General features: G+C 36.9%; 1 protein-coding gene and 1 non-coding gene across 2 annotated transcripts in view; both read right to left on the reverse strand.

Annotated features, from left to right (window-relative positions):
* The window catches only part of MYO5C (myosin VC), a 36,364-nt gene that overhangs the window by 1,435 nt on the left and 8,492 nt on the right, over positions 1 to 26,437 (reverse strand). Inside the window, exons 8-38 of the mRNA XM_062000387.1 lie at positions 26,012 to 26,119; positions 25,366 to 25,472; positions 24,484 to 24,749; positions 23,965 to 24,046; positions 23,513 to 23,653; positions 21,954 to 22,079; positions 21,291 to 21,374; positions 20,291 to 20,425; positions 19,833 to 19,930; positions 17,719 to 17,805; positions 17,521 to 17,632; positions 16,370 to 16,581; positions 15,526 to 15,691; positions 14,837 to 14,983; positions 13,749 to 13,913; positions 13,426 to 13,519; positions 12,811 to 12,874; positions 11,641 to 11,821; positions 10,981 to 11,074; positions 10,154 to 10,217; positions 9,987 to 10,067; positions 9,597 to 9,777; positions 7,622 to 7,715; positions 6,540 to 6,591; positions 6,175 to 6,334; positions 5,830 to 5,917; positions 5,038 to 5,133; positions 3,937 to 4,091; positions 2,718 to 2,807; positions 1,423 to 1,573; positions 733 to 1,015 (exon numbers count right to left, since the gene is read on the reverse strand). Of these exons, the coding sequence (XP_061856371.1) occupies positions 733 to 1,015; positions 1,423 to 1,573; positions 2,718 to 2,807; positions 3,937 to 4,091; positions 5,038 to 5,133; positions 5,830 to 5,917; positions 6,175 to 6,334; positions 6,540 to 6,591; positions 7,622 to 7,715; positions 9,597 to 9,777; positions 9,987 to 10,067; positions 10,154 to 10,217; positions 10,981 to 11,074; positions 11,641 to 11,821; positions 12,811 to 12,874; positions 13,426 to 13,519; positions 13,749 to 13,913; positions 14,837 to 14,983; positions 15,526 to 15,691; positions 16,370 to 16,581; positions 17,521 to 17,632; positions 17,719 to 17,805; positions 19,833 to 19,930; positions 20,291 to 20,425; positions 21,291 to 21,374; positions 21,954 to 22,079; positions 23,513 to 23,653; positions 23,965 to 24,046; positions 24,484 to 24,749; positions 25,366 to 25,472; positions 26,012 to 26,119 (3,964 nt within the window). The remainder of the gene's footprint in view (positions 1 to 732; positions 1,016 to 1,422; positions 1,574 to 2,717; positions 2,808 to 3,936; positions 4,092 to 5,037; positions 5,134 to 5,829; positions 5,918 to 6,174; positions 6,335 to 6,539; positions 6,592 to 7,621; positions 7,716 to 9,596; positions 9,778 to 9,986; positions 10,068 to 10,153; positions 10,218 to 10,980; positions 11,075 to 11,640; positions 11,822 to 12,810; positions 12,875 to 13,425; positions 13,520 to 13,748; positions 13,914 to 14,836; positions 14,984 to 15,525; positions 15,692 to 16,369; positions 16,582 to 17,520; positions 17,633 to 17,718; positions 17,806 to 19,832; positions 19,931 to 20,290; positions 20,426 to 21,290; positions 21,375 to 21,953; positions 22,080 to 23,512; positions 23,654 to 23,964; positions 24,047 to 24,483; positions 24,750 to 25,365; positions 25,473 to 26,011; positions 26,120 to 26,437) is intronic.
* On the reverse strand, positions 19,094 to 19,175 carry TRNAS-GCU (transfer RNA serine (anticodon GCU)). The gene has a single exon. It is a non-coding gene; the product is annotated as a tRNA-Ser (tRNA).

Below are 26,437 nucleotides of genomic sequence, written 5' to 3' on the forward strand. Positions count from 1 at the left end.
TTTAGCTGTTGTTTAATGAAAATTATTAATATATACTGGCATTGCCTATTACACTGTAGCACTATACATCTTTCAAATACTCATTTACAACTGAGAACAATCTTTGCACTCTTCAGAGCAGGGCTGGGATTATAACTGATAACCTAAAGGTTAAAGCAGCTCTCTTCTAGTAATATTCCCAGATGGGTCAAGATTTTACTGATTTTCTTTCACCTTAGTCTGCCAACTGTCTAATGCTGAACAAATGAACTGTATCTGCTGCAAAGCAGTTACAAGCATGTTCTCTTGATGCTCTAACAAGACAGATGATGCCCAATCTACATCCTGAAAGGTTCTGTCTCAATTTCTTTCTTGTCACAGAGCAGAAAAAATACAAGTCAGCTTTTGTCTGTCTGCCATTCAGGAGATGCTGCACTTGTTTACAAATAGCAAAAAAGGATTTAAAATACTATTAGTTACATCATGAGTGAATCAGAATGGAAAGAATCCTAACTGTGTTGTACTTTAAACCCCAGACTACAATATTCTCTGTCTTTTCCTCCATTAGTGCTTTTATGGAATGATCAATCTGTATTATGTTGAGAAAGTTCAGCCCAAAATGCAAAGATCTGTTTTAAAAAGAGTAAAATACATTTGGCTACTTCCAGCAGAATGGTTACAGAACTTAGATTGAAGAGACATAGAAGTGTTAAAAATTCATTCTCAAGCTTGCTGAAACTTTACTGGCTTTACCTTATCTGCATTCCTTTTCTACATGAGCACATGTCCTTGCGGAGGAAGAGACTATTGAGGGTGACAGCTCCAATCAGAAAGAAAAGCTGCTTCACTGCTTGCTTTAGAAGCTCAGAGTCCAAGCCATTCTGGCACATAGTACTATAAAAATAGCTGAGCTGTTGCAAGATAGAGGTCATTGTGTAGGTATCTGTGTCGTCTATACTAGAAGAACGTTTACGGAACCCTGTGGGTTTCAGGCCAGAAATTCCCTGAAGACTTTCATATTCCAACATGCCTGGTACTGAAATACAACAGAAAATAACTGATAAGATGAAACTCCTAAGTTACATTAACTATTGAACAAAACCTACCTTTAGGACATTTTAAAAGTTAAATGATACAAGAAAAACAAGATACTGACAAAGGCTTCTGGAACACATAAGAGTTTTGAAAGCTTTTTGTTTTTCTAGAATGTTGTTCAGCTTGAAAGCCCTGTCCCACACTAGGAAATGTGAGGAAAAAGTGTTCCAAAGTCTGTGGAGACATCCCATTGAGTGGAATTGATAATGTAAGGAAACATACATGCAGGTACACATATGCATAAATCAACAGGAGTAAGAAGTCTGTCCCATCCTTTGCAGCCATTTATTATTTATTAGTATACTTCACAAGCTACATTGAAGTCTGTTTGGATTACTGCTGTCTTACCTATCATGGGCTGAAGATTGTTCTCCATTACAATAATAAACTGGTGATAGATACGAATGGCCAGATCACTAAGAATTTGTCTGTATTCTGAGAGATCAAAATGCTTCAAACAGTTCTTATTCTGACATGGAGTGTTACACTTCATAAATTCCTACAAGTAAGTTGTAAATATAATTATTAGACATAATGTGTATTTTGATTATAAATTGATACTATGATGTAATACATATGTTAGAGTAACTTATTCTATCTACAGCTGAGCACAGTCTCAGAATGAGACAAAGCTATAGTAACTGCAATGGATGCTTCCAGTTCTGGGCTTCAGGTACTTAATTTTCCAGTTATATGGATGTTTACTCTGTTCCTAAAGCCTGCTAAAGCCATAGGAAAGACACACACAGATTTCAATGAACTTTGGAGTAATTTCTAGATCACTTAAACAAAAAAAAAAAATCATCCTACTCTTCCTTCCAAAGAAAAGATAAACCTGAATTCTTTAAACTGTACTGGCAAACAACAAAAAAAACATTTTATTGGTGCAAAAAGATTTCATTTTTGGGCTTTTCATCAGGAAACTTCTGGCTTCAAAAATCTAGATGGTATCCTAACTTGTGTAAAGTCTTGAATGTTCATTAGAAACAGAGTAGCTAATCCTGGATTCAGACCTTTGCCTACTCTTGCAACTAAGATCCTGAGTAATCAAGTTTAAATGTTTTCAGCTCTCCACTGCTCTTCAGATGTTATCGATATGACCACGAGAGGGAGTACTGTTACAGCTACTGTCATTACAAGGCTTTATGGTATCTCCTCTCTTAACTTTAATCCTGAAGATTGTATTCTTAAGCATCTACAGATATTTCAGTGCAGTCTACCTAGGCTGATAAAACTTAGCAAAAGAAATATGGTAAGGATTTTCAATTTAAAGGAATTTAAATCATTTTTAATCTCAGGATAGAACCTTATTATGGTAGCAGCAGGAATCTGAATAGTCACAAAAAATAGTAAAACTGTTTTTCATCTCTAGATGTAGCTGGACATCTGTAGACCAGCTCACATTAAACTCATATGCAAGAATCCGATTGAAGCAGTGCTTTCCATAGAATGTTTTTAACCCACTTCAGCACTTAGTCTTATGATTTGTGTAAGACATAAAAAAACACTGCAGAGCAACCTAAATATGTAAATATCTGGAAGGAACAGTGGTAAACTGGTGAATAATTATCTATTATCATTATATTGAATTTCAATTCCAATCTGCTAAAGGCGATGAAATGATTTGATTCAATTAGTCCTACCTCTTCCCCGCTGTACTGCTTCAAACAGTTGAGAAAATAATAGGTATTGGAGAGCCAAAAGGACAGCATCTCAAAGTTTTCTGAATGTTCCTGAAAATTACAAGTAATGCAATCTTATAATGGTATTGTCTCCTGAAGTTAATTTAATAACTAAACTTGAGACCATTACAGAACTGGTATAACAGAGCCTATCTATAGCAGAAGCATACAGCACTTATTACATGCTAGTTGAACAAATCATGCTGTTTTCAGGCTGACACACACAGCAAAGATGCTTCTTCTATACTAAGTGTATTCAAATATACTATTTGGTAAACACCAAGTCTAATAAATTAGCCCAAACTACACAGTTTTACCCATTTCTAAGCATTGTGTTGTAGTGTACCAGAAGTCTTCCTGTAAAAAAAGTGTGAACGCCACCAGTATACACAAACAAAACTGAACTACACACAAACACAACTCTGTGAGTACGGGGAACTTTTTTTCTTAGCTAAGTAAACATATATTTTTCCTAATGGATAAACTGTGAAATAAATTTGTTTGTGAACAAACTGTAAGCATTCTCTATACAGCAAATTTAACTCTATAAACCATGGTCCGCTCCTGGCTGTGCTACAAAGCATGTATAGTGTTTTACTGCATTATAAATCTGTAATAAAGCATTCACATAGCTGAATTTGTTATGTAGATGAGAGAATAGGCTAACAATTCTTCTTTATAACTTGATTTTGTAACATGGCTGGCAATGTAACTTTAATCGTTTGAGTAGTAATGCTGAAGTACCAAATGATACGTCAAAAATCTCCCATTATTCTATCAAAATGGCAGTGCAAAAAACTCTTAAAATTCCAATAGCCACCTGCTGCCAGGCATATTAACTTTCATTTCTCTCCATTCCAACTTTTACCAGTGCTGGTATCTAGCTGCTCATTGTGAAATGTAAAACACTTTAAATGATTTTATCAACAAACTCTTCGGATAGAAACAATTTATGTTACTGGATTCTGTGCATTCTGTGTTCAAGCACAGGAGAAGCTTGTCTGGAGGCTTACAAGGATACTATTGCAAACTTCGAAAAGAGTGTCACTAATTATTATTATTCTATTAGAGGAATGCTAGCCAATGAAAGTGTCGATATTCCCCAGGTATAAGCATGTATCTTGTAAACCTTACATTAAAAATTCCCAAAAATTAGAGTACAGCCAAACATAATTCCTACCTTAAAAACTTGTTTGATACCATCAATGGTTACGTTCATAAAAGATTTCAGCATGTCAGCATCATTCAGATAGTCTGCATACCTCACACACATGAATAGGATGTGAGCTGGAAGGCCAGGGATCATATTAACTACAACTCCACGTGGCTTTAAATCTGCATAAAGGAGAGTCAACAGGTTTATTATATAAAAACTCGATGATTCAATGTACCATTCTAAAAAAGGCAAGCACTACAGGTTTCTTTTCTTCAGTGTCCAGTCACTTGCTAATTGATGTACTGATGAATTGCTTGTTTCTGAAAACTTCTGTTTAAGCTACTGTTCATATAAGAGAGGTAGGAGAGTATTATAGCAAATTTTAAGGTCCAGCAGGGGCTATGCTGGACAGGACAGTGTCAAAAAGCAATTTGCATTTAACTACCCACTGGAGGCCCCAACAAATTCTATCACTGCGTAATGAAACACTTTTATTCACAAGGATGGAAACATTCATAAGGCTGAAGTAGGTGAGAAGAAAAGGAAGATGTTGCTTTCAAGCAATATTTAAATAAAATTACTAATGCACATGGAAAAATTGTCAAGTTTACTATTAACTGTAAGATAATGCAAAAAGCAGTAAAATTGGTATCATAAAACAACTCTGATGAAGGACAAAATTCCTCTCCAAGAGAAACATGAAAGTATAGTTCCTTTCAGTGAAGGGAAATGACAAGGAAAGGACAGACAGAAAAGTAATCCATCACACATGGATATAAGCCCAGTAACTTACAGGCTTAGTAGAAGACCAGGCAGAAAGCAAATTCAAGTCTCTGGTGTGCTCTTGAGATTTATAATCTTATAAGAGAATGAATAATAAGAAAGATAATAGAGTCAGAATTATATAGAGTCAGACAAATGATTTTTACACAGATAAAGCACTTCTGTCCTTGAAATGTCTGGCAGTAGAAAAAGAGCAATATAGGGCCTCCAATTGATGATACGAGAGTGGGGGAAAAGGCAACAGTGAACATCAGTGAAACACGGTGCCTTGTAGGTTTTGTTACAGTCTGCTCCACCGAGTATCGCCGGCTACTGGTAACATTTGAAGTGTTACTAAAATACCGAGGATCAGATTTTGGATGATCCTTTCTTCATCCTCTTTCTTGTACTCCATCATTCCAATGTACTCTTTGGACAGAGTTGGCACATGAACTTCAGCTGTCAAACACAAAATCACCATTACTGGCAGCTAAGCTATTTTCATGTGAGAACAAGCTATTGGAGGAAAGCACTTTTATCTACATAAACAGAGTATGGGCATTGGTCATAATCATGTTGTTAGCCTATGGTTCCAAGCATTGGGAGTTAAATAACATTTACACTATTCATGTGAATAGTTTCACTGGATTCAGTGGAATTACTTGCATTAATAAGACAAAAAACCAGCATCAATACATCTCTACATTAGTCACCTCAGCAATATTTTTAAGTGTTCTATGGTGAACAATTACTTGCTATATAGGAATTTTGTACAAACTAACTTCATATCAGGAACCATCTGCCATTTGAAGGCTAATGGGAGGAGTTACTTATCTGATGCAAAACTAACATTCTGTTGGTTCAGAGACAGTTTGTGTGAGTGGACTGACAGAACCTTAAGCCTTTAGCTTAATCTTTAGGGTACAGTCTAGGTCCCATATATGCCCACTATTTAGCTGGGAAAAAAATAATACAGTAAAGGACTTTTATGCAATTTCTGTTGATGGTTCTGCTGATGACTGTGTTTTTCTGATGTTTTACATTTCTGACCCTGTCCCAAATCCTACCTTTTTTTAAAAAAAATATGCTTTCCTTCAAACACACACTGAACATTCATAGCTATTTAAAAACCCTCCTAACATAACAATATCTTACCTTTTTCAATAGTCTTGGTAAGAGTTTTTATCTGATCCTCCAATTTTTTTATTATTCTATTTTTCATGTCTAGTTTTTCTTCAAGTTCCTGTAATAATCAAAGTCATCGAGTTCAGAACAATCACAATTTTTAAATGCCTTATATCCCCACGTTTTATGGCCATAATCAGAGAGTGCTATAATGTGCTTTTACTTCTATTTGGTGGAAGAATCATAAAACTTTGACATCTTTTTTCTCTCCCAATGAATTGAGAAAACATCCTGTTCATAACACAAAATCACGATTTCTTTCTTTTTATCCTGCATTTCAGATACAGTTTCTTAATGATGACTTCATTTCCTCACCATGTTTTCTGCAGTAAGTCGAGTTGTCTCCTGCTTTATCTTGCTTTGTACTTCATCCTGGATTTCATTTTGCACCAAACCATTGCTCAGCCCCTCCATTTCTTGGGTTTTGACTTTCAGTCTCTCATTTATGTCTACTTCATTCTGGGCTTCATTAGTTCTAAAAATAGATAAGAAGCTTTGTCTTTTGTTCTTCTTTAAAGCATAGTTATATCATACTTGTCCATTACTTATTAACTGTACAGAAGTCTGTAAGGCAAATCTTACACTGAATGTGGTGCTTTAAAGTGTTTAAGTGAGTTTGCTACCTTAGAGTATAGCAACTACATTTTTTACATTAAAAAAAAGTAAACCGATATGTTTACCTTCTGTGTGTTCTGTTGCCTTCTAACTCACAGGGCAGCCGATTAGAGAGCTCTTTCATTGTGTTTCCATAATAATTAGTGACAAGTCCCAAAAGAAAGGAAAAAACCAACAAAATCATTTTTGCTTAGTGTTCTGTACTAGTATTCAGTAAATGTCTTCTTACACTCATAATTTTGTTCCATCAGAAAAGACGAGACTGAGGAGGGATCTTATTAATAATTACAAATATCTAGATGGTGGATGCCAGGAGGTTGGGACATCCCTTTTTTCTATGATATCTAACAACAGGACAAGGGGTAATGGGATGAAGCTGGAACACAAAAAGTTCCATTTAAACATAAGAAAAAACCGTTTCACTGTGAGGGTGAGGGAGCCCTGGCACAGGCTGCCCAGAGAGGATGTGGAATCTCCTTCTTTGGAGGCCTTCAAGACCCGCTTGGACAAGTTCCTATGCAACCTTATCTAGGTGGACCTGCTTTCACAGGGGGGGTTGGACTAGATGATCTCTAAAGGTCCCTTCCAACCCCTACCATTCTATGATTCTAGGATTCAATTAAATTAAATGCTAGACAATGTATCAGGGAAAAATCTGACTATTCCACACCACACAGAAAATTGTATGGAATGAGGAATTTTGACACTCCTAACTTTTTGTGATTGGCTGTAAAACTACTTGCAGGTTTTAAACTGGTTGCCTGGGAAGATGCTGCAGTTCTGAGGCACTAAGAATCCTCCACAAGGTATGCCTTCCTAAATTGAGAACTTTAAAACAAGCAAATTTAGCAGGAACTTTTCTGTCTCCCACTCTGAATTTCTGAACATCACCTAAAGTCCACCTCACAAATCAATGCCTTAATTTCCAAGATTCTTTCATTTTTGATTGTTCCCAAAGTGCATACTCTACTACATATATTCTTAGCAGAGTCCTATTGAATACACTTGTAGACATCCAAACCTTAAGTAATATGGCAATGAAGTTGTCATGTAATACTACTTCAGCTCTTAAAAAAAAATTGAACCTATGGAATTCAGAAGGTTCATCTTAAACAACTGAACCACTGAGACCATATTTCTACTTTACCTTTCAGCTTTGCAGTCTGTTCCTGAAGACGGTTTTCAAGATCTAATTTTTGATTTTCAAGTTCAGAAACTTGCTGCTTAAGATCTGGGATCACCTTTAAGAGAAAAGGGAGATTTGAGTATTTCAGTACCCTTCCTTCTTTTCAAATGCTTTTCAAAAAAGGAGTTCCTATGACAGTGGAAGACCTTCAACTGCAAATAGACAGGGGAGAGAGACTGTGGGGGAGTATCATTACCTGATGGCCCGGCTTGCTTAACGTTTCTGAAAGCATGTGCTGCTGGCCACTCTTCAAAATGAAATAGTGAGCTAACAAAATGTTTGTACTGGCCTAATACTACCATCCATCTGTCCTAGTTCAGAGGAAATTGCATCGTGACTTCAATTTCCCTCACCCAATGAACACTGTGAAAAACTCAGTGTGTTATAAAATCCATTTTTAAAAGCAACATTATAAGCAACTTTTCCTTATATTTTCCATTTTAGTAATTTTATTTTGAAAATACATCTTTAGTTATTTTTCACTAAGCAGAAAAATAATATGGTATATACCATCTTCTGGAACAATAGCACTTCCTTGTATTAGGTTTTACACAGTACTAATAAGCAGCCTCGTAAGCCCTGCCTAAAATTTGCAAGAAACGTGATCTACTGAGCAGCCTTCGAGTGGGGAGAGCCTCAGGACTGCACAGATCTGTAACCTCCATACATCCCACAGGCATTTGGCTTTTCACTATCAAATCATAGAACTTGTCAACCTGAGAGACAGAAATAGTCTTAAAGAGGCTTTTAAGAAACAGATGCTAGCTTCTGTCCTCTGACTACAGGGAAAGAGTGAAGTAACTAAATTCTAAGCTTGAATGCCTCAGTACAATAATAACTGAAGGTGGTTGCTGCGGGCTGACCCTGTCTGGCCAGCAGCCAAACACCCACAAAGATGCTCACTACCTGCTACCCATGCCCCAGCAGAAGAAGAAAGAGAAGAAAGAGCAGAAGCTAAAAACTGTCTGAGTCAAGATAAGGTCAAGATAAAGGCAAACATCCCCTTCTCTTCTTTCTCTACTTCAGTTTTTTATAGCTGAGCATGACTTTATATGGCAGGGGATAGCTTTCTGGTCAGCTCAGGCTGGCTGTCTGGGCTGCATGCCCTCCCAACATCTTGCCTATCCTCAGTTTAACTTGCTGAGGTGGGAGCAGAGCAGGTAAAAGAGAAAACTTTGATACTGTGCAAGCTCTGTTCAGCAACAGTTAAAACACCATCATGCTATCAGTACTGCTCTACCCACAAATCCAAAATGCAGCATCACAGGGACTGCTACCAAAAAAGTTAACTCCCTCCCACACAGACTCAGTACACTGTTAGAATACTGACCCATAGAAAGGTACAGCATCACAAATCTGATTTTTCTTAAGTCTGAAACATCAAAAGTGTTGCATCAGAAAAATATATGGCCTGACCAAAGAAAATAGCTATTTTAAAAAAAATCATCAGATGAGAAGTTTAAATTAGATACGTATTAAAAAAGTACAGTGAAGCTGACCTCCTAGTCACTGCTAAACCTCTGACTCATTTTTAGTTAAAATTCTGTGTAAATAAAATCCTAAAGCCTAAACTTGTTTCTTCATGACTTCCAGTATAATGCTGTGTATCTGTAGGAACAATTGCACCTCTGAAAAGTTCCTCACATTGCTGACAAACTGCAAAAAGCACAACCAAAATGTTTGTATGAGGTCAGCAATGGACATCCTGAAAACATTTCAAAGTCTGAACCACCTTTTATAAAACCTGACGTTCAGCCACACGAGCATACAAGGGTTCAAACGTGCAAGGGTTCAAACACATTCTGAAGGCTCTCAGTGTCTCCCTAGCTACCAACAGAAGCCACAGCCTGTGTGTGCACTACACATCAAGTCAGAGTTTGCAAAATGGTTGCCATTCTACAAGAACATACTTTGCTTTACTACACCTTGATCTTACCAGGTTTTCTGAGGTTAGCCTGCTAACTTCAAATCGAATACCATCATTTATGTCATTCTCCTCTCTAAATAATTTTTGCAGATGATTAATATCTTGGCTGAGATGTTCAACTTTAAAGTTCAAGCCTTCAATCTCCTTTTCATATATTTCTTTTTGAGACTGGAAATGGGTTTCCAATACTCTGTTAAAAAAAAGGAGAAAAAACATGGCAGATGTATTAGGACCTTGATGCCATGGGTCAAATGAGAAGAAATACCAAGTGAGAAAAAAGTACTGTGGTTAACAGGCAGACACTGGATGTGCAGTATTGCACTGTCAAATTACTAATCTTTCCATTTAATTCCTAGATTATAGTTTGGAGTTATGAAAACAATGGAGAACTGAACTAACCTTGTCGCTTTCTTCAAGCCCTCATAAGCAAACCACAGTTCTCCATCCTCATTTAAGTGTTCCAAATCCTCTGTAGAGAGTCTAGAATACGAGGCAGCATCTTTAGTGTGCAAGTGAACAAAATGCATCTCTTAAGCTTTTTTAAAGAGACCTCAGAACAAAATTACCTGCTTCTTACATCTTCAAAATCATAACTTTCAAGAAGCTGTTTTGTAACTTCTGACATCTTTTCTGTAAAAAACAAAGTTTATTCATTTTCCATACAGTTCAAATTAAGTTTGATTATAAAAATCAACCAATTTCTTCCTAAATCTACAAGCTTCTTTTCTGGAACTCAATAAATGTTTCTGATTTATTACAAGAACGTGATAGGGGACTTGATTCTACTCTGGACATGTAAGATGTACTGGATAGGTATACCACCAATATTGGGTTTTCTCTAAACACACAAAAATTTCAATGCAAAGTTACATCACTCTATTCTGAATCTGGACAGTTGCTAATGTTGTACAGACGATTTGTCAGTTAGTGCTAGGTTACCACATTAAATGTTGTAGATACATTTGCTTCTTATAAGTGCCAAAGAGAACCCAACTCAGCAAGTTATTTAGGCACATTTGACATTTATTGGACCTAAGGCTAAAGACAGGATGAACAGAAGTTATTGTTTTCATATTCTTGGGTCTCTACAAGCTACTTGTTAAGTATTAAGTTTAAATTATTAGTATTGTTTTATAAACATAAAAGAGACATGTTTGAAATCAGAGTTTCTTCAAAGGGATACCCAGATGTCAGTATTCTGTGATCGTTTTGTAAAACTCACCTGTTGAGTTTTGTTTCCCCTTGTGAGCAAAGGTATAAATAGAAGGAAATCACTATGGGATGGGAAAGAGAACTGGGTTTTGTCAAAGCTTACATGGGAGAAATCAAGTGAAACTTGTCTGGTTCACATTGTACTGGGTAGGTTCTCTAGTATATCTAGTATGTAGCTCACCCCTTAGTTCTCGCTTCTGTGACTGGGCCTGCTTTTCAGCATCCAGTTTTTGTGTCTGCAGCAGTTCAATTTCCTTTTGCAACTCTGGTATTTTCTGAATCAGACAAAATAACACACTGAGACAAGGAATGAATGGCATAAAGGTAATTATCATAAAGATCAAATTCATATGGTAAAAGGCTTAAAATACGTTGTGTTTAAACTATCTGGTTCTCAGGCATCAGAGCAGAACAATAATGTGAAAACGTATATATGTGTTTGGAATATACGGTATGTGTATGGGATATGGAATTGACTCAGAGAAAAAGCCATGGCTTTACACAAACGTACTATTCCCAAGTTTGGTTTATAAACTACATTTGTGAAAAATCCCCTGAGAAATGAATACTTTATTGAAAAAAGGAAGAAAATAGGTTCACACATTTAGAAGTACAAATATTCAGGCACAATTCAAAACATGAACCTATTTCTGCAAGCAGTAACTTACTCATATTGTGTGCTACATGAAAACAATACAACATAGTGATGTACCAAACACAGCTTATTAACTACAACTTCTAAAAATGCACTGCAGATTTTTAAAAATAGTGAATTAAACACCCACATTCTCTACTTGCTTTATCCAGCAAAGACTCCAAAATTAAATGTGTCATACTTTACCTGTGCTTGTTTTTTAAGTTGCTCTACTTCCATTTTCAGGTCATCCTGAATGACAGTCTCTTGCTGAATTTGGTTTTGTAGCTGAGCTTTTTCTTCTTTCAGAATCTTAATTTCTCCCTTGAGCAATTCAAGCTCCTTTTCATAGTCCTGCTTCTGATTTTGGAAATTTTTCTCAAGTATCCTAACAAGAAAATGAAAAGGACAAGTGAAAGAGTGGGCTTTGTTTTCATTTGAAGGACACGTTTCATTGAAGAAAACATAAATGAAGCATAATTACTTGAAAATTCTATCCTACATCCTCAGAATCAATCTACAAAATGGGATGAGAATGTCCCTAGATTTTCCAACATCTAATTCAGATATTGGGACTGAATTTAAGACAAAACTGAAGTTTTTTCCCTTAAAGCCTAATTCTCTCTTTGACAGTATACCTAAGCAGCTTTTTGCCATACTTACAGCCACAGTCAGCACTGAAGAAGGACATAGCAACAAAAAGCCCTGTGTCCTTCTCAATAAAACATTGCAAGAAGCTTTCTGTTTTATACTAGTCCCTGCTGGAATGGTCTGGCTTCCAATCTAAAATAGCTATTGGGCAAAGCAGAAAAACTAGCAAAGAACTCCTTATTGTATAGCCTGAGGTTATTTGCAGCTGAAATCAGACTCAGATGAAACCACAGAGCTTCCAACCCTCAGAAACAGTAACTGATTGCACTCTTCACACTTCAGAGAGCAGCATTTACCTGGTACCTGAAGTTCTCTGTCTTATGCCAGAAAAGAGTTACTGGGAAATAAACTCTTGATCTGAGAAGAGTGCTGCAAAGCAACATCCATTTATTGCTAAATAATAGTATTTTTAAAATACTATTTCTAAAGAAACCATTATGATCAGGGCTGCCTTTCAGTTCTCAGAAAGACACATGCGAAGATAGAAAAGTGCAAAAGCAAGAACAGTCCCAAGTCTACAATATCATTTCCTACGTGTGACTGACTCACAAACAAGCATGTGCTTCACCTCAACCGCACACAAAGAACTTGTACTACCACTGATGTTCAAGAACATAGATTCATAAGTGACATCAGCATAATACATGTACAGCAGGAAAAAGAAAGGCGGGGAAAGAGAAAAAAAATGAATGCTGTTTCAAAAGCAATAAAACGTAGATTCCATACATTCTCTGATTTTCTTCTTTTTGTACATCATTGAAGAGTTGCTTCGTGAGGTCATCCATTTTCTCTGTCAAAAAAGATTCCAATATTTCAAAGACCTTAATGCAATTACATGCATTTATTAAAACATTATGACCACAATGATAAATTTTGTTTTAGTAAGTAAATCTTGACATACTTTAAGACTGAAATGACTCAAGTGCCCAAAATGATCACAATACATTTTACAAGTAGTGCTATAGAACGAAAAGGTTCTGACACATCTAAGTGTTATTCATTTAAAGTATACTTGATCTCATGGGCTGCCTGTGTCCTTTGAAATTAGATTCTTAAAAGCAGTATATTAAGGGAACTAAGGATGAAGTGACACTTGAGAGGAATGCACGTGCATGAAACAGGACACAAATAGGAGACTTTTTGCTATGGAAAGAACAAATTTAACTTAACTATTAAATTAAAAACATTTGCACTACAAATTTTTAAGACCAATTTTTAATTTACTGTAAGTTCAGCATTTATATTGCTTTTATTAGAAGGAAAGTAATTTCCCTTTGCTGAAAACCTGACTTTTTAGCTTCCCCCACTATAACTCCTTAAAACTCTGTTTAGTTATTGTACCTTTCATTTCCTCAGTTTTTTCTTGCAGCTTTATTTCTAAGGTCTCTTTCTGTTCTTGTAATTCTTTATTGTGACTCTCAAGTTTTAAGATTCTCTGTACAGAGAAAAAGTAATCATAATATACAAATTACAAAAGAGGAAGAAATAGGTCACAGAAGGTCGTATGTTTTAAGAGGAATATATAGATTCCCTTCCTTCCCTGCCACCCCCTCTCCCCAAACTGAAGTGACTAGTAACTCTCAAATCATGTATTTGATAAATCCAGTAACTGAAGAAAATATTTAAACTAAAATAAAAGCACACAGATGGCAATTAAAAGTTACCCGTTCACTGTCTTCTTTATATTTTTTCCCTTTCTCTTCGTACGTTCTCTTTTGAGCAGTTAGCTTTTCAAGATCTAATTCAAGCTTCTGAATCATTTCTACATCATTTATATGTGTTGAAGCCAGACTGGTCAATCGTTCCAGCAAACCATGATTTTCTCTGCTCTACAGTGAGCAAGACAGGTGAAAAGAAAACAGAAAAATGCACATCTGAAACAGATTAACATAATTTTGACAGAAGCACCCAACCTATTCCTGTTCACCATCCCATATCAGTCATGATTATTCCAACCAAGGACTATTTCAATCGATTATTGCAGTGGTTTAAGCCCAATTAGCAACTAAGCACCACATTGCTGCTCACTCACTCTTCTCCCTGCCTTGGTGGGATGGAGATGAGAACTGGAAGACAAAGGTAAAAACTCATGGATTGAGATAAGGACAGCTTAACAGGAAAATACAAGGAGAGAATCATAACAACAATAACACTAACAAAAGAGTATATGAAGTGAGGGATGCTTCATATTATCACCACCTGGAACCTGATGTCTAGCTCCTCATACAGTATGGAATATCCCCTTGGCTGTTATGGTCACCTGTCCTGGCTGTGCCCCCTCCCAGCTTCTTGTGAAAATCAACTCTATCCCAACCAAACCAGGACAATCTAAAAGGTGATTTGGCTGGTATAGCTCTCAATAATAAGCTGCAACACAACATGGAATTCCCAAATGTTATTAAATGGGTTACACCAGAGCAGTATCTCACACACTCTTCATCCTAATACACGTAACCTCATCCAGAGATTGGATGGACACCTTAAGAAATGGTAAAATGGCTTATTGTAGACTCCTCTCATTGGTACAACTAGCCAAGAAATATATGGAAACCCTGTATGATTCTTCCTACCCTGGATGTAGAAAGAATAGTAGTGGTTTACTATAAAGAACTATATCCCTTACATACTGTCCTGTCTTGTACAGTATGAATATCATAATTTGTGTAAGCCTCCAGCCAACACAAGAGCTCTAAATAAAAGAGATATGATTAAAAAATTAGTAACAATAATAAACTGATTTGTAAACCCTCACCTGTTCTTCTATCTTTTTCTGTAGTTGCTGAACTCTGTAGGAAAGCTGGATATTCAACACAAACCGCCGAATATTCTGAAATCTGCGCCTGGCAAGCCACGCACGGGCATATTTCTGAAGGATCACAGCCTTGTGCTCTTCCAGCATCTTTGAAATAAAATATTAACATCTATCTGTAATTAGCTGAGGCTCAATCAGCTAATAACATTCTGTGAATCTACACACACTGGTAATGACAATGCTTCTCATGGAAATATCAAAGTATTGAAACACTCAGACCGCAGACATATTGGAACTACTGTTGTAATCACACTAAATGATCTGCACCAAGTATAAACCAGACAGAGGTCGGAGATTAGATCTAAGCTTCTGCGTATTAGTATTTATACAGTATCAACATAAAAATAGAGTAGAAGACATAGAATCATAGAATGGTAGAGTTGGAAGGGGCCTTTAGAGATCATCTAATCCAATTCCCCTGCGGAAGCAGATCCACCTAGATCAGGTCACACAGGAACGAGTCCAGGTGGGTCTCGAAGACCTCCAAGGAAGGAGACTCCACACCCTCCCTGGACAAAAAACAGACATGCAAAAGCTAAAGTATTAGGGATCTTTGCCCTTGTCTCCACCTTTCTTACAGAATAATAACTGTTTCCAGTTACCAAAAGAAAGTTTTTGATAGGCTGTACCTTCCGGTATTTTCTTCTTGCTAGAAATCCTCTTGTATAAGCTTGAATGGTTACAGCAGCCACGTGGATGAGCTGGCAAAGTCTACGGACCAGGTAACCCCGACAGTATTTTTGAATAGTTATAGCTGCCCATGTTTGCTTCAGAGCTGTTGCAGTTATAGCTTTCCTTAATTCAAAAGACAATAAAGTTTACTGAGGTCACATTAGATTTCTCATGCTCATTCCCTCAGTCAGTGAAATCACACACACACAAAAAAAAGAAGATACTGAAAATGAGCACCCACTATCTAAAATGCAGCTTTTTCATCAAAGGGAGACAATTAGCCCCAAACTCTGAAATCTGTTCCACAACAAGAAATTGTTCTGATGGTCTCTTTCTGAAAATTTCAAAGTCAACATAGAGCTATCTTCCTCTCAGTCTGTTCTGTGAATGACTGGTGCAGTTTCTCTACTGCGTAATTCTTTGTAATAATTTGTACACACTAACTTGTAGACCCTTGTAAACTATTTTTCCTTTCTGCTATCCCATTTCTTTTCTGGCTCTGAAGCTAAGCAGTAAGCCCAAGCTCTCAACTCATTAGCTAAGGACTGAGCCTACAGGTAGGCACGACTTCGCAGAAATCTGGCACAAAACACCTGAAATCTGCTGCAGCACTTTCTTCCTAATAGCTGAATACTTGGAACATTTTGAAGTCCATAATTACCACCGAGAGGGAACGGGAATACAATCTGAATCGCTATTCTGTAAAAACTGCACTTCCAAATCAGTGCTGGGCATTAGTTGGACCTTCTCCACCTCTTCAGGCGTGCCCTAACAACAAGTTCCTTTCTGCAGCAGAAGTACCGTAGGGTGCGCTGTCCCCGGAAGTACTGCTGTATGGTAACAGCGGCCTGCCTCACGCGCAGGAACCTCCTGCGCTGCAGCCAGCCTCGAACGCTCCTTTGGATGGTGACACACGCGTGTCTCAGGGTATCTGATCGCAGCTTTTCCAAGTAAGCCACCTGTCCTGCTCTGAAGAAAATCTTTGTTCTCCCAAACTGATATTGGTTATGATCCTGGAAAAGAAAACAATAGTCATATTAAGTTTTTCATTTATTATCGTAGAGCAGACACTCTCTTCCTCTTGTAAACTGTCATTTCAGGCAAGCTCTTCTGAAATGACATGAGCTCTCTGAGTAAGAATATCCTCTCTGCTGCCTTTGTAGACAGGAGTATATGGGAGGAAAATCCACTTGGCAGGAAAGAACCAAAGAATTACATCCAAAAATATCGCCCTTGTGATCTCAAATAAAAGAGTGGATCTGGACTTATCATCAAGGCCTTGAAAACAACCTTCTCACCCCTTCCTACATGTCTAGTTCCTTGGGCTCAACACTACCTTTTAATGCACATGTCAGGTTTTGAATCAGCAAGCTGCTTGAGCGAAAACTAAGGGGAGAAGCTGTTTTTAAGCTCAGGCTCTTGCCCTTGGCCTGTGCCAGAGCTGTGCTTGTGTTTAGTCTTATATATCCCAGAGTCTGAACTCAGTGCTGCAACACTGACTTGAACTGCCGGTTTGTCTTGGACCTTATCAGCAGCAACAGGCAAAATCAAACAGTTCTCCAATATGCTGTATTCTAATCATCAAAAGTCCTTTTGTGCAAATAAACTTTTAGTACTCAACAACTGTATATCATTTACCATTTACTGGTCACTGGTTTATGCATAGAGATAGAATATCTTCCATCATGTCTACTCGGGTCTTCATGTCATGTGCTTCCTCATGTCTTCTGTTGAGCACAGAGAAGTGGCTACATGATGGCTGTGTCACAGCACAAGGTTACTGACCAACAAGCCCATGAGCAACATGCTAAATCGGGAAAGACAGTAATAACGTACATATATTTCCTATTTGAGTACTAGATACTACTCTTGGCAAAAGATACCTTTTATTAATAATAAATGCTATAATACAAAAGCTATAATACATACTGGGTCAGTGCATGCAAACTAACCTGGATTAGCCGTTGCAAAACAATCTTGCAAATCTGCTTCTTATCATTTATAGAGAGCTCCTGCTGTGTCATAAGGATGCTGTAACGGCTGAAAAACTCAATGTAAGTCCACCTAGAAAGTGAAAAGTTATCAAATGCAATTCAATCAAGAGAGACATAAGTATTTTTTGACATACAGAGGACCACTGCTGTCCTTACCTGGATGGGTAGCTTTGGGCACTAATTCGGATAGTCTCCAAAACACCACATGCTCGCAGTTGCTGAGCAACTCTTTTTGAATCAAATCTAAAAAAGCAGAGTTATATTTTACATTTTTGTTGGTTTGGCATAATTAGAACCATCCTACTACTGGATTTGTATTTCTGCCCGTAGGACACAGGGTCTCCTATTTTTTATATGGTGTCTTCTTTTTTTTTTAATATGTGATAGGGAGTATTTGTTATCTTTTTCTCCCTCAAAACAAAAGGAAGATTGTGTTTATCTCTCCCATGAAAAGTTCTGTTTCATTTCAATATTAACTGTGACAGTCCATATCAGCAATGGTTGAAAAATCATGTCACTCTCAGCACAAAACATACACAGAAATAATTTCCCTCAGCAGTCTATTGAGAAGAAACTCTCTAAGTACTCTTTAGGCACACTGATTATCAATAAATCAGGATTTACTCATGAATATTTAGTTCAAGATCATCAATATATGGCATGGAAAGACTCTTTCCAGTTCTGGACCATAGCTGATATGTCCACAGAACACCACGCTATGGTGTCTATCCAGCACCAGCTACACAATCCCCATGGCTGACAGATGACTATGTTATTCCTTCACAAACTTATGGTACGCTCTTCCAGTTTAATTCAGGCAGTTTTTTGTACTACCCAAGCCATTCCTCCCTTCGTTGCTATTACACAGAATAATGAGGTCTCACTGCAGTGACAGTGAAACATTCTAGTACCATTTGTAACACGTTTTACATGGAGAGATCTTCTCTGGCTTCAAGGAAACAAGCTAATACACTTTAAAACTTTAATTTAAAATCAAGTTTGCCTCTTCTCTCCTACTCAGATATGATACAAAACTTTCTTAATAACTGAAATTTGAGTGCTTCCTCATGTCACAGAATCACAGAATCTTAAGGGCAGGAAGGAACCTTGAAAGATCATCTACTCCAACTTCCCTGCCAGAGCAGGACCACCTACAGTAGTCACATAGGAACTCGTCCAGGTGAGTTTGGAATGTCAGTCACCAGAGAAGGAGACTCAACAACCCATCTGGGTAGCCTGTTCCAGGGCTCCCTCACCCTCACAGTGAAGAAATTCTTCCTTGTATTTCTTTGGAACCTCTTGTGTTCCAGCTTGTACGCATTGCCCCATCATTGGTCATCACTGAGAAGAGTCTGGCACCTGCCCTTTACATATTTGTAAACATTAATGAGGTCACCCTTCAGTCTCTTCTTCTCCAAGCTAAAGAGCCCCATCTCCCTCAGCCTTTCGTCACAACCGTCTTGGTGGCTCTGCACTGAACTCTCCATCAGCTCCCTGTCCTTCTTGAACTGAGGGGCAAACTGAAGCTCCTTGATGAGGATGGGATTCAAACCCACACGTGCAGAGCACAATGGATTAGCAGTCCATCGCCTTAACTACTCAGCCACCTCGTCCGCTCATGTCTGCCCACAAAAAAGACCAGCAGATGCATCACGGTTAACGCCTACTCACAAGTTAGTGGTTAGCAATTTGGTCATAGGAACTATGCAAATTACCTGGCATACAGAATTGTATTATAAGATTGAAGCAACACAAATTGTGGGAAAGTAAAAACATAGCCAGGGCTATGTTTAACATTGCTCATACCTCTTCTGACTTCTAAAGTTCTTCTAAATATTTATATAGATGACAGGGAAGTTCAGAAAGAATGAGCAATGCCTTTTATTCCCTAAATATGAATTGGTGCAAACCCATACTGAATAAGAGCAAACACATCTATATAAGACATCCACCAAATTAAATCGAAAGTGGACAACCTTTCCCCTAAAAATGTTATGATGAATACACAAACACCAATATACAACTTGAAAAATTTTAGGGTAGTAATGAATTTTTAGTTTATCAATAACTATTACTGAATGACTCAGGTTTTGTAAGAAGACAGTATTTCTTTTTCACTTCAGCTACCCTGAAAGGAAAAATATGTTTTGCTTGGGAAGTTGTTCAGCAGTAAAGAATTTAGCTTGCTGACATGTAGCTACTGTGAAATAGAAAAATACTCTCTTCATTTTAAAGGTAATAAAACAGCTCAACAGTGTTGACATACTTACTCAAAAGGCAACTTCTCATCATTTGGCTTTATGCATCGGACATAATGAGGAGTGGTTGCATTGAGGGTCACCATAAGTAAAGACAAAGAACTCCGGAACTAGAAAATACCAGACATAACAGTTTTGCTAATGAACCATTTACAGCTAAGTAAAAAGTAAAATCTTAGTTTATTAATGATTTTTTAGGTTTTAGCTGGACACTGAGAGACTTCCTTATGGTTCAGAACTTGAACACAGGAAATTTAACAGTCCTGCTATACTTAATAGTCCCCTATATATAAATTAAACACACCTCCTTACACCCAGACTCGGAGTACTGCACTGTGGCTTGCTCTTGTTGTGCTGAAAACTGGATATTCCCCCATGAATGGTAACAGAATACAGTATCATAGTCTGGGACTGCTCAGTACACTTCCCTGAAAGTGTGAGCATCACAGAGCAACACGTTCATGTAGTACCTTACTGCCAACAGTCATCCGGAGTTGCTTGTTAGGCGCCTTGAGAACAGGCCTTGCAGATTTGATGTTTATAGTTGAACTGAAAGGTGAAACGGACACTGGATTGTCTTGAAAGAAATTTGCACACAGAGGAAACTAAAAGTGTGGTGAAAGAATCACAGTTAAATACTATGTATCAGTAACATTCAAATAATAACTGCAGTTACTATAATGCAAAATGAAAAACCCATCCATCTTAATGCTTAGGTCAGGTATTGCAGTACTTGGAACTAGATCTTTAAGCCACAAACAACAACTGAAGAAATAGTTGCAACAACTCTATTCTGATGCATTTACACATTTCACAGGCAAAACTCAGCAACAGTTAAGTAAGACTGAAAAAAAACCCCAAATTTTGAGCAAACATGGACAGAAATATAGAAAAAAAAAGTCCTCTCAAGGTTATATTTTCATAATATTTAATTTAAATTAAGAATATGGTTTTTGGTGGGATTAAGTTAGCCTCCTAATAGTAATCCTTAAGCATCAATGCTGTAGACTTGAAAGGGATGGGGCTTTCAAGCAGATGGGAAGTGACAGGCACATATAAGACATCTGATGTTTTCTCTGCCCTGGCATTCGCTTTTGAAGAATAAACAAAGGCAGTTGTTAATGATAAACTACTTACCAAAGCTACAAGTAAAGACTATAGGGGAAAAAAAAAAGTCAATTGTTCAGTTACAAGGATTCCAGAATGCTCTTCAAAGAAGATATTAAGAAAAAAATCCAAACCTATCACAACTAGCAAAGTGAATGCACATATATGAAGAAGTTGAATACTGCGGTTTTCCATCTTGAATGTTATTTTGATGTTAAAAATACACACTTGTAGAATATTAATAGAAATTAAGAGTAACCTGAGTCAACTTACTAAAAAAAAACCTTTATCAGAACAAATCTTTGATTAATTCCAGTAAAATCGGGTATTAAGAAAATTAATCATTAGTGATCGTTCACAGACCTGGCTTGCTTTCAAGATTTCGATCAATACTTCGTGTACTGTATCTCTGTTTTTTTCCAGAAATCCTTCACATTTATATTCTACCTGTGCAAACAGGTGAAACTGTTAACTTTTCAGCAATACATTAAAAGAGAGCAAAACAATAATTTTCATTCTGTAAGCTGTGATAGCCAACAGCTCTTTATTATTCTTAAACATGATAGCTAAACTCTGGCAAGTACACATATAGGTAGCAAGACAAACTGACAATCCAACTGCAATTTCCTTGTCCCTTCATTAGGAATTACTTTCTTCCTCTCTTCATTGTCCTATGACTTCAAATCAAAATACCAAAAAAAGGAATACTACATTTGAAATGTAAATAACTGAGACTAAATGTGTACAGACTACATTCTTAACAATTTTATTTGTGCTCTTTTCCACCACTTTACCTTGATGATTTATTTTCATACCCTCAAATTCATTAACTTAAGCACTTCTTCTGTTTATATGGAATGTTATGGGCCATATTATCCATAAATAAATAGCACTATACATTGAAGATCAGTTTTATAGAAGTTCCAAACAAGTGTGGTTAATACTGCCTCTAACTCCTAAGTTTGTGCTTTTCTGAATGAGCTGCTGGAAACTGAGTGAAATAATATTGGGTTGTTTACACTCTACCTTATCAGCAAAGTGTTGAATGATGAAAGACGTGTTTGACATCCTCGGCTTTTCAAAGAGTGCATTTTTATTGACAAAATTATTATACAGCTTCTGAAGCCAGTTTTCATCTGTTCCATGAGGTAACTGTAAAAATGAGAAGGGCAATCTCTTTAACAAAACTCTGATGGACTGTTAAAACCAGCAAAACTACTTACTATCAACAAATACCGTCTGAATAAAGCACCTTCAGTGAGTTATGAGGCCTGATAACAACAAGGTCTTGTCTTTTCAGAATAGCCAGTGGCGCTCTGTAGCAATTTTTTTTAAGAAAAAAGGATCCTATTAATTCACAAATTTGCTGATTAATTTTCTTATGAGTCATAAATCATTTTGTCCTGAGAGGATGCTACTTGCAATCAGAGACAACCTGATCCCTGAGAAGGATAATGAGCAGAATACCAGATAAACTAAAGAGTTAGGGAGTATTCCCTAGTTTTTCCCACATTACTCCATGATTTGGATTCTGAGAAGTACAACTTTCCAATATCACCAAAACACCTTTTAGATACCATTTTAAGAAGGCTCACCTTTCTTTCCCCTGTCCTTCCCTGACAAAACTACTTCAGTATGTTCGGAAGCTGAAGTCAACTACATATATGTAGTGGGGAAAAAAAAGTACAGATTCAGGAACTCCTACAGTCAGGAGAGAGCACAGGGAAAACATACTAAGACTGAAGAAGAAAAAGCAGAGGTGTAGGTTTGTTGCATTCCATGAGAACTTATAAAACAGGAAAGGGAGACTTTTTTGTATCAAAATCAGTGATTCATGGAATGTCTGATTGTAGAAATACTGGTGGAAGAGACTGCTGGAGATTGGTAGTCCAAATTCCTGCTCAGAGCAAGTCTACCCACAACACTAGATAAAGTTGCCACTTTGTGGGAAGAAAGAACTGGTAATTGGCAAAAAATGTAAATCTACAGTCAGAGTATGAGATTGATTGTTGGCAAACGAGTTGATGTTACAGAATACTCTGTTGCGAGTATGAGAAACAGCAGTGTGAGAGTGGAAGACAAAGTCTGAAGGTCAGCAGAATGTAAAACCAAAACCAGACATTATGTAACTTTGACAATAAACTGGGGGCTTGCATACAGCATGGCAGCACTTTCTCTTGGCAATGCTCCCCCTACAGCAAACCTGAGTGGGTTTGGTATGTTTCAGCACGTCACTCCAATCCCAGCTGGCCCAAGATCTACATCACTTGAACTCAAACCCAGAAAGATCTCATTGCACAACTGCTCAACCTGTCCCAATACTCCACTACCCTCACAGTGAGGAGATCTAGTTGCCAAGTTAGCTTCTAGGTCAGAATCTAGTTTTAGGATCTTAATTTGATGCGAGAAAAATTGACTACGCATCTTACAATAAAATTACCCAATACAGGGCAAACATTAATATTCCTTTTATGAGGAAAATGCTCTACTTCCCATTTAAAATGACAGAATATGGATTACAAGCTCACTTGTAAAAATCTATGTAGTTTTTTTATAAGCTCTAAATACAAGAATTTTTAAATTACCAAGCACTCCTCATCCAGAAGTTCTAAAATTCCCATTTTAGCTTCAATAAGGTCAATGACAGGCTGGTTGTCATAAAAGTCTATTAAAGTCCATGGGATATCTTCCTTCATATATTCTTCTTGTTCAAGTTTAAAGACATGCTAGATATGTAAAAATGGTGAAAATGTAAATTCACATTTAAGGAAGAAAACAAATACAATATGTGATTGCATACATAAGATGGAAACAAAATATTTATGTATTTTTAGCATACTGCATGTCTGTCGTAAGAAAATACACTCAGAAATTTTCATTTTATATATATATATATATGTATGCATATAAAAAGAAAATATCTTCATCTAGTACTGGATAACCATTATCCAGAAACATCCATTACTTACATACAAATAGCATTTGCTAATACCCATTATTGGTAATCTCAAACTCAAAGCAAAATAAAAGAACATACCAGGTTAAATTGCTGCTGCAGTTTCTCATTGGCATAATTGATGCAAAATTGTTCAAAACTGTTCACATCAAATGTTTCAAAGCTGAAACACATGTCAAACAAGAAAAAAAGAAATCTCTTAACATTTAAATACAAATGGTATTTGTAAGTCTCTGTAAGACTTGGAAGCTAGCCTAACATTTCTTAATATTTGTAAGAAAAACAAATTGCTGTAAGACTAATGAAGATGCTGAGGCATTTCAGAAGTCCCCTAGAAGTTAATGTTATCAGACATAACAGAACTAAGAAATCCAGAGTTAAATCGTTAAGTATCAAAAGTCAAATTAAACCTCATTCACCAAAAATTATAGTTGCTGAACATTTCTGCTACTCACAATCCTAAAGAACTTAAATGACTATGACCTTTTAGCAAAACAAACTCCTTCAAACTGAATAGCTGCATGAACTGAAAAGTGCCTCTTATCAAATCCAAAGAAAAAGCACAACTGAAAGTAAATGTGATTCCAGAGATATTCTTACCCATAAATATCCAAAACACCAATAAAAGTATGTTGTTTGCCAGGGAACTGCAAAGCTTGGTTAATTCTTTCCACAATAAAGTCAAATAAGTGGGAATAGATCTTCTTTGCCAGAGCATCCCTTGCATTAACAGCCTGAGCTCTTGTCATTGGCTTTATTACAGTTTCTGAGGTAGTGATAATCTTGCGGTGGCACAACCATTGTGCCATTTTGTCACAGTCTAAATCCAGAAGTTCACAGAATATATTGAGATGTTTATTCTCCAGCTTGAATGAAGACAAATAAATATTACCAGATTATATTTAATACTTTAGACACTGAAATCCTGGCACCACTGAGATAAAACTATGACTTTTATTTTTAGATAGACAAGAGGCTCTGTCACTTTTTCATTTGGCAAAGTATAAAGAAGAGCTGAAGCAAATAATACTGGATAGAGCTCCTGATACAGAAGTGAAAACCTTAGATTAGACAAGATACTTTGCATTAAGACACTGAAAGGAAAAGTTACTTCAGTCTATGTTTAGGTGTCCTTGCTTTTTAGACTTGCAGAGTCTGCTGGGACACATTCTGAGCAGCTTTGACAATGCTCTGCTTCTTGAATCCTGCAGATAGTCCCAAATAGCTTTTCCAACAGCTGTGAATCAATTAGATATGGGACTGTCTTAGTCCCATTTTGCCTTTTGTTCAGACTTTCTGATCTTGGGCACAAAACAGGATTTTCACATAAACACTTATTGTGATTCTATACAGACCTCTCAAGTTTAGCATACCAGACTGAACGCTGCTCTGAGCCCCAGATATGAGAAAAAACATTGCTAAAGGACTTTTGGCATAGAATATAAAAGAAAATGTTGGTATCTGAATGATCTACTTCCTTACACTGATGGTCGACCTTTCATCTCCAACAGCTGTTATTTCCATGTTGCCTAAGTGTAGGATTGCTGCCAGCATTTTAAAAACATCCATCTGAAAATCCTCCTTCAGACCTAAAAAAATCAAGTCCTGATTATTTTCGATACTCAGTACAATAAAAATAACACAATGTTGGATTACTTGCTTTGTTTTGTAGCCGAGAATTGTATAGCATCACTGCAGACTACTACACAAAGCCTTGGCTCTGCTTACTTTCTGCCTGTCTGATCCAATGGAGCAATTAGGCATAAACTCCTGTACCTCTCGAAGTGCCAGCTCCAGTCTGCTTTGGCTTTCACACAAGTCACAAAGGGGCAAAGAAACTTCCAATTCCACAATAACATGTCACAGTATGTTATCTTAAGGGCCAAGAAGACTCCAATCCTTAGCGATTTTGACCAGGAACAATGAGCACTAATTGCTAACAGCCATTTTTTTCTTGTCTAGTACTTTTAAAACAAACAATTGGATAAATAAGCTATGAAAGAAATTATTTTAGGAGAAGAATTACTACTAACATTTTGGACACTTCCAAAACAATCCACCTTTGTCCATTTCAGTGAAAACACCCCAATTTTTAAATCTACTGAAAAGGTATTCCCCAAGAATTTACCCAATAAGGCAAAAGTCTTCTGAGTCTCCACCATATTTGCTCTGTCATCAACTCCTTCTATTACTGTGCTGCCACCCATTCTTGTGTAGTTAAATTCTTCTGCGCTTCCTGTAGACACAAAGCAAAATTTGTAATGCCGAAAAATTTGGGATTGGGGATAGCCACTTGTTAAAGACTCTTGGAACTCCAGAAAATTAGATATCATCAGATGAGAGCTCTTCAGCTATGAGCCGGAGGTCCTCTTTTTTCGATAGAAATCCACACATCTAACTCAGTTAAGCTGACTCTAATTAGTATGAATACAATTCCTAGCAATCTTAATACTAGATCTAATAAACAAACAGGAATGAAAACTTAATAAACATATATGTAAAGTCTGCTTCTTCCAGGTAGCATTACAGTTTCTCTACAGATAAATGAATCAAG

This window comes from Colius striatus, chromosome 7 (assembly GCF_028858725.1).
Source record: "Colius striatus isolate bColStr4 chromosome 7, bColStr4.1.hap1, whole genome shotgun sequence".
Lineage (NCBI taxonomy): Eukaryota > Metazoa > Chordata > Aves > Coliiformes > Coliidae > Colius > Colius striatus.